This window comes from Salvelinus fontinalis, chromosome 1, assembly GCF_029448725.1.
Source record: "Salvelinus fontinalis isolate EN_2023a chromosome 1, ASM2944872v1, whole genome shotgun sequence".
Classification (NCBI taxonomy): Eukaryota; Metazoa; Chordata; class Actinopteri; order Salmoniformes; family Salmonidae; genus Salvelinus; species Salvelinus fontinalis.
The window spans coordinates 22637622-22650304 of NC_074665.1; the positions used below are offsets into that span (position 1 = coordinate 22637622).

At 41.6% G+C, this 12683-nt stretch overlaps 1 protein-coding gene across 2 annotated transcripts in view; it reads right to left on the reverse strand.

Annotated features, from left to right (window-relative positions):
• LOC129840695 (formin-like protein 1) overlaps positions 1-10023 on the reverse strand; it is a gene marked incomplete in the record, with an annotated part of 44497 nt that extends 34474 nt beyond the window's left edge. For both annotated transcript variants that reach the window (XM_055908816.1, XM_055908906.1), the window contains 1 exon segment: positions 9114-10023. In XM_055908816.1, coding sequence (XP_055764791.1) covers positions 9114-9272 — 159 coding nt within the window.
• Positions 10024-12683: the final 2660 nt, after the last annotated feature.

The following is a 12683-nucleotide window of genomic DNA, read 5'->3' on the forward strand; positions in this document are numbered from 1 at the left end:
TTTCAAATCAACCTTCATTCATTATCTAGCAGCCAAAGGCATTATCCTACCCACTGGGCACAGACATCAATTCAACGTTTGTTGCAAGTTGGTTCAATGTTATTTCATTGAAATGGCATGTAAACAATGTTGATTCAACCAGTGTGTGCCCATCGGGAAGTCATATTAGTAATCCATGATAGTTGTTGCATCTTTAGATCTCCCCACTTTGCCATTTTCAAATGGATATTTCCATCTCTGTCCATTAAACTGGTTGCATTGGCGGTGCAGATTTTAAAACATGTTTTCCCGTAAATTCTATTCTGGAACATTTGCACGTAGGCCTACCGCCATGTGCACAATGCTGAACTTAAAATAAGAAATAATAGTTCCATCAAATCAAATCAATCAAAGTTTATTTGTCACGTGCGCCGAATACAACAGGTGTAGACCTTGAGTGCTAGGGGGTGGTAATCATTGAGGCAGATTACCTTGGCTTTCTTGGGCACAGGGACTATGGTGGTCTATTTTAAAGTTGTAGGTATTACTGACTTCGTCAGGGAGAGATTGAAAATGTCAGTGAAGACACTTGCCAGTTGGTCCGGGCATGCTTTTGAGTACACGTCATGGTAATCCGTCTTGCCCCGCGGCTTTGTGAATGTTGACCTGTTTAAAGGTCTTGCTCACATCGGCTACGGATTTGTCTGCAACCCTTCATACAGCGAGCTTCGTTTTTGTACAATCGGAGTTGTTGTCTCTGTCTGTGTAAAGGATTTTAATGTTTTCATCCTCCCTAGGGACAGGAGTTTTTCCAAGTGTTTTTTACCATATGACTTGATTAGAAAAATAATCTGGTCCCATCATAGCTCATAGGTCCCCCCCCCCCCGCAGCACTATGGGACCTATGGTGCCACCTACAAATGTAAAAACATCTCCTATTTGTAATAAAAAATTTGGGTGGTGGGGATGGGCTTCCATAGTTTTACATGGCTCAGTACAGCCGGGAGCTAAAGCGACGATTTCAGAGTGTAACAGGTTGTTTCCAGCAATTTCTGGTAAAAACTCAATAAAAAAAGTATAAAATATGGGTAAAAGGTCTATACATTTCACCTGTTTCAAAAACATTGCTCTGCTATTACCATTTACAGTGCCTTTGGAAAGTCTTTTTTCTACATTTTCTACATTTTCTTATGTTACAGCCTTATTCTAAAATGGATTAAGTAAAAATACCCAATAATGACAAAGTGAAAACAGGTGTGTATTGTATTAAAAATAAAAAACAAAAATACCTTATTTACATAAGTATTCAGACCCTTTACTATGAGACTCGGAATTGAGCTCAGGTGCATCCTGTTGCCATTGATCATCCTTGAGGTTTCTACAACTTGATTGGAGTCCACCTGTAGTAAATTCAATTGATTGGCCATGATTTGGAAAGGGACACATCTGTCTATATAAGGTCCCACAGTTGACAGTGCATGTCAGAGCAAAAACCAAGTCATGAGGTTGAAGGAATTGTCCTTAGAGCTCCGAGACAGGATTGTGTCGAGGCACCGATCTGGGGAAGGTTACCAAAAAATGTATGCAGCATTGAAGGTCCCCAAGAACACCGTGGCCTCCATCATTCTTAAATGGAAGAAATTTGGAACCACCAAGACTCCTAGAGCTGTCCGCCCGGCCAAACTGAGCAATTGGGCGAGAAGGGCCTTTGTCAGGGAGTTGACCAAGAACCCGATGGTCACTCTGACAGAGTTCTAGAGTTCCTATGTGGAGATGGTAGAACCTTCCCGAAGGACAACAATCTCTGCAGCACTTCACCAGTCAGGCCTGTTTGGTGGAGAGGCCAGACGGACACCACTCCTCAGTAAAAGGCACATGACAGCCCCTTGCCAAAAGGCACCTAAAGACTCTCAGACCATGAGAAACTAGATTCTCTGGTCTGATGAAACCAAAATTGAACTCTTTGGCCTGGATACCAAGCGTCACGTCTGGAGGAAACCTGGCACCATCCCTACGGTGACACATGGTGGTGGGAGCATCATGCTGTGGGGATATTTTTCAGCGGCAGGGACTGGGAGACTAGTCAGGATCGAGGCAAAGATGAACAGAGTAAAGTACAGAGATCCTTGATGAAAACCTGCTCCAGAACGCTCAGGCCCTCAGAATGGAGCGAAGGTTCACCTTCCAACAGAACAACGACCCTATGCACACAACCAAGACAACACAGGAGTAGCTTCGGGACAAGTCTCTGAATGTCCTTGAGTGGCCCAGCCAGAGCCTGGACTTGTACCCGATCTAACATCTCTGGAGAGACCAGAAAATAGCTGTGCAGCAACGCTCCTCATCCAACCTGACAGAGCTTGAGAGGATCTGCAGATAATAATGGGAGAAACTCCCCAAATACAGGTGTGCCAAGCTTGTAGCGTCATACCCAAGATGACTTGAGGCTGTATTTGCTGCCATATGTGCTTCAACTAAATACTGAGTAAAAGGTCTGAATACTGGGGTCTGAATACTGGAATACTGGAATACTGAATACTGGTAGGGGTATTGGCTCAATGAGACAATTCTGTTCATACAACCCTGCTTCAACGGATGTAACTGTCAGACAAGTGTCGAGCGGTACCTCCGCTGATAGCGGTCAAGACTTAGCGAGTACGCAAATGTATATTTGAGTAATATGTGTAGACGATGGTATTTTTACCAAAAGTGTAGTAAGTGTGAAGAGGTTCTAAGATTGTACTAGAGAAAGGGAGATCAAAGGTGAGAATGAGAAACTGCATTGCATGCTATTTGTTAAACTAGACCTAATAAAACTAATAGCAAATTGCATTTACATACAGTATGTACAGTGTCTATAGTAACCATGGAAATTAATAGCCTGTCAAATTCCAGCCTTGAATTCAGGTGGAGGAGCTGAGACTTTGTAATCATTACTGTCTCTACTCAGTTTTGATGTGCTGTACCTGGCAACCAAACTGCCTTTAGGGGTCTTTATTGACAAAGGTCCTTTGTATGAGGTTCTGTCATGGAAACCTGAGTTGGTTCCCACCAATGTGCAGTCTAGGGAGCTATCTTGGCTATCTGATAGCCTATCACCTGTCTCCTCAGTGGAGCAGAAAAGAAAATAGCCGTCAGTTTCTCAGAGGTACCCTATCATTTCATACTTTCATACACAAACATACACAAACATGCTCAAAGTAAATTCACACGCTTGTGAGAAACTCCAAACACACAGGTAGGCTGCATCCTAATAAGGAATACATGTTTTCATGCACTCATTTACAGACTGGCATGAATACGCAGGCACACACACTTACACACGCTCATCTACAGAACACAAATCCACAGATCCACATTTACACATCCACCCACTACCGCATTGGCCATTGGGAAATATGCAAAGGAGTATACAAAGTGCAGAGGAGAGCTGCTCAATGTAAATTTGAATAGGGAGAGTGAGCAGAGTTGAGCCAAGGCTTCCCTTTAAGCACCTTGTTATTGGAACCACTTACAGGACATCATCCTGATGTCTGCAGTTAAGATTGTAAACTGCTTCAGTTTCAGCACTTAACCCGACCATTATGTAACATATAGGTTGTTCATGGAATATTAATCCCGAGCGAGCACACGCATGCAGGCGCACACACACACACACACACACACACACACACACACACACACACACACACACACACACACACACACACACACACACACACACACACACACACACACACACACACACACACACACACACACACACACACACACACAGACACACACACACACACACACACATACCCACAGTGCCACCCTTGTAGGTGATTGACATCTGACACTCTGGAATAGTTTAATAGTCTCTAATCTATTAACACTGGGACAGGCGGGCCGTGATGGTTCTACAGCCGCACTTCACATCTTCATCTGTAGATCTAGACGTACAGGTTTTGCTGCACCCCAACCAGCCTGCTCAGAATGCAGCCAGAGTAGGACGTTTGGCACAGCAGAGATTTGCTATGCACACTCAGCATTAGATGAAGAGGGGGTGGATCCGTGGGCGTCGGGTAAGGGTGTGTGTGGAGGGGAGGGGGGGTGTGATGTAGGGGATGATCTGTCTTTAGTGTTCTCTCCGCAATAGAGTGATGTAGCAAAAAAAAGGCACATTCTCGTACAGAGGAACATGTGTGCTTATGCGTACTAAGACGATGTTGGATCGTACAGCAGATGTAACACAGACGGACATGCTGATACGTATGTTATAACACATCGGACGCAGGCACGTGCGCACGCACGCACACACGCACGCACACACGCACGCACACACACACACACACACACACACACACACACACACACACACACACACACACACACACACACACACACACACACACAGGGAAGTCCACACTGATTGGACAGCACATCAGCTGGCACTGGCTGTATGCAAAGCTCTTGAGCCTCGACACCTGCCAAGTTGATTCATTACATTAACAACTCTGGTTTCTAGATGTTTATTCCTAGCTGCCCCCCCCCCCCCCCCCCCCCTCACCCGGTAACAGAATTTCTGAAATTGAATTGGCTACAATGGGAAATAATAGTAGTCACAAACCACAGTTGGGTTCACAAGTTTGGACAGCACAGTACAGTACAGTTCAGTACGGCATAGTACAGTACAGCTCTGTAAAGTACAGTAAAAAAAAGAATATAGTTCAGTATCCTAGAGTAGAGTTCAGCACAGTACACTGTAAGCACACTAGAGTTGAGTACACTATAATGTACTGTACTCTATCTACTGTACTGTACTGTACTGTACTGTACTGTACTGTACTGTACTGTACTGAACTCTACTCTGTACTGTGCTGAACTCTACTCTGTACTGTACTGTACTGTACTGAACTCTACTCTACTCTGTACTGTACTGTACTGTACTGAACTGAACTCTACTCTGTACTGTACTGTACTGAACTCTACTCTACTCTGTACTGTACTGCACTGTACTGTGCTGTACTGTACTGTACTGTACTGAACTCTACTCTGTACTGTACTGAACTCTACTCTGTACTGTACTGAGCTCTACTGTGCTGTACGTTGATGTCTGAACTTGTGAAACATTTGATTGGTTCAGATTTGGTCCGGTCCAAACGAACTAAATGTGGTCTTGTTTGGGGGCAGAACTCATTAAAATAGTAGCCAGTGTCTAGAATAATACCCAAATATGCAACAAAGGATATTTCATATTTATACCTTTGTGTACCCATTTAGGATACATCACCATGAAGACAATGACATTCATATCCATAATTATGTATTTGTGTGCAGTACAGATCAGGGACACATGATGAAATTCCGTTACTGGGTGTAAATCCACTTCACTTATTGTAGTTCAATAACCAAAATAGATGTGTCATGTCATAGTTGACACCCCATTCTTTCTGCAGATATCATTGAATCTTAATTCGGAGCAGGTATTTAAGAGTGTTTGAAAAACGTGGACACAAAAACCTGAAGGAGATTTTACTGAAATTGTGTTACCAAACTTTGCATCTACACAGTTCTTCCAGTAAATGTGGTTTTGTAAAAACGTTCAGTGTAAATTGTTAAAAGTAGTAATTTTGCATAGAGTTGTATGGTTTGATGAACTTATAAATGAAGGGGTTTTGTTTGGCATACATTTTAAGTGAAAAATCTGAGTCTCAGCACAATTCCGTTACCATGGAATTGTCCATGAACAATCAAATAGCTGGGTTGTGTCATCAACTCGGTGCCTTTTGAGAGTTGTAACTTGATCAAAAAAATGATTTTATCATTCTGTCATAAAGAGCACGTTCAACTTCGCAAAAAATGTGTTTTCCCATTTAAAGAGTTTTTTTTTTTTTTTTAAAGGACTACAGTAAGTGCCTATCAAGTGGCAAATAAAGTAACAGGGTTGATCATAACAGGGTTGACCGTAACAGGGTTCATGATGTCATCTTAAATCAGCCATGAAGGGGGAATAGAGGGGGAATAGAAGCTTGGGAATAGAAGCAACGGGGAGCAGCAATTGAATACAAGCTTCACAAAAAAATTGAAATTGTTAAAACATTTCCAGCCTATTTATCTATGGGTAACAGGGTGAACGCTCGATGCTCGATACAGTTTCCTACAACAAAACACCAGGAAATGGCCAAAAAGAGTACAATCAGCTTACCTGCTTTTTCACTATGATTTGACTATTAGACAGACGATCAATGTTCCTTTTGAAAATATTTTACAAGGAATAGTTTCAACATAATAAAACGAGAGATCAGTTCGCGTAACAGGGGTTGACCTTAAAATGAGGCACAGATGTAAATGAATCACTAATTACATTACAAATATGAATCTTCAGGAATGACTTTGTCAAAGCAACAAAATAACTAGGGCTTTACAATAATGGTGAAAACGTGGAGACATGTTGAGGTTAAGTGGGTTAAAATAGTCCTAAAAGTAACAGCGCAGAAACATGTCAAAATGCTCCATTTTGGCACTTAAGCAAGTCTTTATTCATTTCAAAAATCACATTGATTGAATTCTCCATGTGGTCTATATTAAAGGGGCCTTCATTTAATATAACAGGCTTTTAAAATGCAATATTGGTGCACAATTTCTACTTAAAATACAGTATCAAAGGGACACAAAAGGCACTCATTTCGTGGAACGACCCAAATTGAACCTAGCCATTATAGCCATTATACTTGTGGAGTTCTGAGAGAATTGTATAGAAGTAGGCTAAGCAATATTGTGAATACTTTCTCTCAACAATCCAAAAAAGGCAAAAAAAAGTGTTATTTTCCTGAAGAGTAAGTGAGTCACTTGGTTAATAAGTTAAAGGCCACATCCTCATGTGTGACTCAGGTATGACTCAGGTAATAGAGACATGTTCCTGACTGTGATCTGAATGACACACACATTCCTCTCAGCAACACCATTTTCAGATATAATTTCTGTCCAGTCAGTTAATCGCATTCTAGACTGCTTTGAATTACAGGGCCAGACATCAATTTTGACCGAGTAACACTAACCGTCAGGCTGACGTATCAATATTATAGTATGATTGTCAATTTCATCTGGGAGCTGCAATTGGACATTGATTGACATGTGCACAAATCAACTACTGTGCTACTAGTAATTGATCACTGATGTAATTTCTATGAATAAGTCTACTTTTTTATTTTTTACCACTTTTTCTCCCCAATTGGTATTTACAGTCTTGTCTCATCACTGCAACTCCCATACAGACCCGGGAGAGGCGAAGGTCAATAGCCGTGCGTCAACCCAACCAAGCCACACTGCTTCTTGACACAATGCCCATATAACCCGGAAGCCAGCCGCACCAATAGGTTGGAGGAAACACCATACAGCTGGCGACCGTGTCAGCATGCACTGCGTCCGGCCCGCCACAGGAGTCGCTTGTGCGCTATGGGACTAGGATATCCCTGCCGGCCAAACCCGCCCCTATCCCGGACGACACTGGGCCAATTGTGCATCGCCCCAAGGGTCTCCCGGTCACGGCCGACTGTGACAGAGCCTGGACTCGAACCCAGAATCTCTAGTGGCACAGCTAGCACTGCGATGCAGTGCTAGACCACTGCGCCACTCGGGAGGCCCTTGAATAAGTCTACTTAACCAAGTTAGCCTATATCAGAATGTTAAACTGACATTGTGGGTAAGTTTTCTAAGGACACAAAGTTAGACAGCTGTCTTCTCTTTCACCATCTATTTGTTACTATATCTATGATGCAAATCTACAGGACAAATACACCTACTCATTCAAAGATTTTTCTTTAATTTGACTATTTTCTGCATTGTAGAATAATAGTGAAGACATCAAAACTATGAAATAACACATATGGAATCATGTAGTAAGCTGTCATCAAGGCAAAGGGGGGCCTTGAACACTTTTTTTGGTTACTACATGAATCCATATGTGTTATTCCATAGTTTTGATGTCTTCAGTACTTTTCTACAATGAAGATAATAGTAAAAATAAAGAAAAACCTTTGACTGGTACTGTAGGTCTGGAATGAGGATGCGGCAGTCATCGTCATTCTATAACTCATCGCACTCTAATGCACCTGTAAAGGAAATAGATGTGTGAGAGACTAAAACAAGAAGGCATGAAATGTTGTGGGCCTATCACGGCAGTGATTACACTGAGCAACATATCAAGCATAGCTGAGATATCAGGGAGAAACATGTTGACCCAATTGGTTTTTGGCTGTCAACACCAGTTGTTCAGTCACAGCCTGGCCCTATTAGATATTTTTGCAGACAAGGACCAATAGGCCCAGTGAAGGGAGTAACACGAAAATCAAGTTATGGAGTCGAGGAATGTCCAACCTGTCATCAATTCGGTTACGGAATTATCATCGAGTAATAGGGAATGTTAGTGTTAGATGGTTGGGAGGTGAATGGCTGGATTTACTGTTAATATTACTGCAGTGATATTGATGAACTCCATCTTTTAAAAAGTGTATCGTCTAACCATGTAATACTGCAGTAGTAGATATAACAAACCAAAACTAAAGTTATGAACGTGAAATTGGGATTCACAAATATCTTTGCACTGCAAACTTGAATGAACAAAGAAACGGTATGTCACAGGCTCACTGTTAATGTGGTGTAATATTTGTTTATGGCAACCTTTTATTATACTGTTTCCACTGCAAATATGGATTAGAACTTCCTCTTTATCCATTCCCAACTGACCTTACAATGAACTCAATACTTATGTAAACCAGAAAATAAAGGAATTCTTATTTATCTTTCCACAGTCACTTTATGTACCCTGCTCGTTGATAAGCCTGTCCTGGGGATGTGCACATTTTCAAAATGTTCAGCATTCTTTGTTTCTTTGTATCGTGTTGTTTGTAGTTTCTGTATGGGACTGTGTAAAAGAGAATGTGTGCCCTCACAGGCTCCATATACTGGGCCGTGTGTGTGTGTGTGTGTGTGTGTGTGTGTGTGTGTGTGTGTGTGTGTGTGTGTGTGTGTGTGTGTGTGTGTGTGTGTGTGTGTGTGTGTGTGTGTGTGTGTGTGTGTGTGTGTGTGTGTGTGTGTGTGTGTGTGCGTGTGTGTGTGTGTGTGCGTGTGTGTGTGTGTGTGGGACTTACCAGCACCACATTGAAGCGCTCCTCTAACTCCTCTTCGGCCGGCATGGGAATTTTGGGCCCCGCCGCCTGTTTCTGGGGGGTTTCTGAGCCTGGGGGGAACGACACTGTCTTCCCCTCCTTCCCCGTTGGAAACTCCATACTTCCAGCCGCATTGCCCATGATTACACAGAGCCAGGTACTCTACAGCTACTTCCACACAGACACGAACCCTAGTAATCCAAACAGGAGTCCAGTCCGACTCCACAGCACTGGAACTCAAAATCTGTGCTGAACAAAACGTATCCTTCCACTACTTTTCCTGTTGAGATGAGACTCCATGTGGCATTGACTGGCGACCGTTGAGAATTTCCATGAACCCAGGAGAAGCAGGCCAGCCCAAAGAATCATCTTCTCCAATGTTCCTACTCCTTCATTCTCTCAGACAGGGGAAGTGATGATGCAAAATGACTCAGACCTGTCAGTAATGTCCCTGTGCGCCATGAACAACCTTCAAGAGATTGAGAGATAGAGGGAGAGCAAAAGAGAAAGGACACAGGAGAGTTTGAGCGTGACACTCCTAGTCCTACCACAGCTGCAGAGAAGCCTTGAACAGAAAAAGAAAGGATGAAAAGTGAGGAAAAAACATAAATAAAAAAAGGTAGAGCTCCTGTGTCGTCCTGTGAAGGAGAGGTGCAAAAACTCCTATGCAGAGTACCCTAGTTCCTGAGTGGCAGCAGTAGCTGGCAAAGAGACCTTGGGGGACTTATAGGTAGGAGGTGGGGGCCACTCTCTTCTGACTGGTGCCCACACACGACGCTGGGGATAACTGGTCTCCTGGTAGTCATAACGGAGAAGGAGAGAAGAGGACAAGGAGGCAGAGGTCCACAGCCAACTACTCTACCATCCGAAGCAGGGACAGACAGAGAGGGGAGGCAACAGCAGCACAGGCAGCTCTTCCAGAGAGAGAGAGAGAGAGAGAGGGAGGAAAAGGAGAGTGATGGTGTTTCCTTGGTCCTAGTGCCTCCATGTACAGTTACAGGGGACTTCTCAAAACCAGAGACTCTGCGGTGTGTTTTATTACAGAGACCGAGGGAAGAAGGACATAATGAGATGGAGAGAACATCCTTCCCTTAGATGACAAACAGTTGTCTTCAATGCAAATGTCTTACAGTGGGTGTTACAAGTCCAGCATTGACTCTTTAACATCACCAAAAGGTTACAGTCCTGTATCAACTTCTATTCAATTTCTTTTGAGATTTTTATCCTACGTGTGAGCTGAATAAAATAACAACAAGGGAATGTTCTGTTGCAGTAATAAGTCGAAGCCTGCCTTGCCAGAGGTACAGTGGAGGTACTGCATAACTTCTACAGCTTCTACAGGTCCCGTGTGGCTCAGCTGGTAGATCATGGTGTTTGCAACGCCAGGGTTGTGGGTTTGATTCCCACGGGGGACCAGTATGCAAAAGTATGCACTCACTGTAAGTCGCTCTGAATAAGTGCATCTGCTAAATGACTAAAATGTAAGCTTGTTGAACATGATCTAATGCGGATCAAAGCCTTATTTGGACTAGCGTATTACATCATTGGAAATCTCATAATGCACAAAGTCTATAAAAACAGCCCCATGATGTGAGGTTAGCTAATGCATAACTCAAAACAGGATCAAGGTTTAATCAGAGTCATAAGTTCTATAGCAGTGACATAACTCTTGATACCTGTGCTAGGTGTTGCTCCTGGTAGGGATAGGGCAGCTAATGATCCAGGCTTACCACTATAGTGACTGGTGTGTTACTGAAAGGCTTATTACCTGGAAGCAAGGATTTAATATATGCTATATTGATACCTGTAATAATAAGTCAAAGTAAAGTATTAGTAAAGCTTTAATGGGTGTTATATTGATACCTGTAATAATAAGTCAAAGTAAAGTAGTAGTAAAGCTTTAATGGGTGTTATATTGATACCTGTAATAATAAGTCAAAGTAAAGGCGTAGTAAAGCTTTAATGAGTGTTATATTGATACCTGTAATAATAAGTAAAAGTAAAGTAGTAGTAAAGCTTTAATGGGTGTTATATTGATACCTGTAATAATAAGTAATAGTAATGTAAAGTAATAGTAATGTAAAGTAGTACTAAAGCTTTAATGAGTATTGAGTGTTATGTTGATGCCTGTAATAATAGGTCAAAGTAAAGTAGTAGACAAGCTTTAATGGGTGTTATATTGATACCTGTAATAATAAGTAATAGTAATGTAAAGTAGTAGTAAAGCTTTAATGAGTATTGAGTGTTATGTTGATGCCTGTAATAATAAGTCAAAGTAAAGTAGTAGTAAAGCTTTAATGAGTGTTATATTGATGCCTGTAATAATAAGTAATAGTAATGTAAAGTAGTAGTAAAGCTGTAATGAGTATTGAGTGTTATGTTGATGCCTGTAATAATAAGTAATAGTAATGTAAAGTAGTAGTAAAGCTGTAATGAGTATTGAGTGTTATGTTGATGCCTGTCCCACTGGGCAAAAACTGGATGAATCAACATTCTTTCTGCGTTATTTAAAAAAAAAAAATCTATGTGATGACGTTGAATCACAGTGGAAAACTAATTGGATTTATAAAAAATAAAAAGATTCACCCAACCTTTAACCTAAATCCAATGACATTGTGACATTTTTGGTTTATTTCACATTGAATTCATGTTAGTTGACAACTCAACCAAATGTAAATCATAACTAGACGTTGAACTGACGTCTGTGCCCAGTGGGGTAGGTCTGACCACACCTGATCAGCACACAAAAATAACATAAAACAGAGGATATATAATGTAGTACTACACCCAGTATTTAAGGAAACAGTGGATAACGTGGATAGCAAATCATAGTATAATTTTGGGCAACTGAACAACATTTTGGGGAACACAGCCTGTAGCGGTGTGTTGGTAAAATCACCAGGGAAGCAAAGCCAGGGGAAAAAGTCAAATTACAACCTATGTGTAGTGACAATTGCGTTGTTTTAATCACCTATGCGTAGTCTAATACAGTGACAACTAAAATATAACAAAAACAATTTAGTCCAATCAATGTAAGCTAAATATGATTGTCCATGGCTGTCCATGGTACTGATTTCTGTGTGTGTGTGTGTGCGTCCGTAGGTGCAGAAAAAATATGTTCACTCACTCTACTTGTAGAGAAACGCCAATGCCATCCGCCTCCTTCATGTTGCTTAAACAGTCTATGACTCTGTCATACAGTACACACTTTTAGTTTTTGTTTTCCTAGGATACCTGGCTAAAATACTTGCTCGCTAGCCTAACTTCCTTTCATGGGCAACTATAAGCCAGCTACTTAACATTAGCCTACTACATCTAGCTACATATCGAACTTCCATCTTCTCAGGCAAGGAGCACAGTGTATGCATTTATGGTCGGATCAGAATTGCCGTTATAATCATTGGCCAGTACTGAGAATTAAGTAAAACTACAAGTCAAAATCTGTAGTTTTGCCCCTGAACAAGGCAGTTAACCCACTAGGCCGTCATTGAAAATAAGAATTTGTTCTTAACTGACTTGCCTAGTTAAATAAAGGTCAAATACATAGACAGA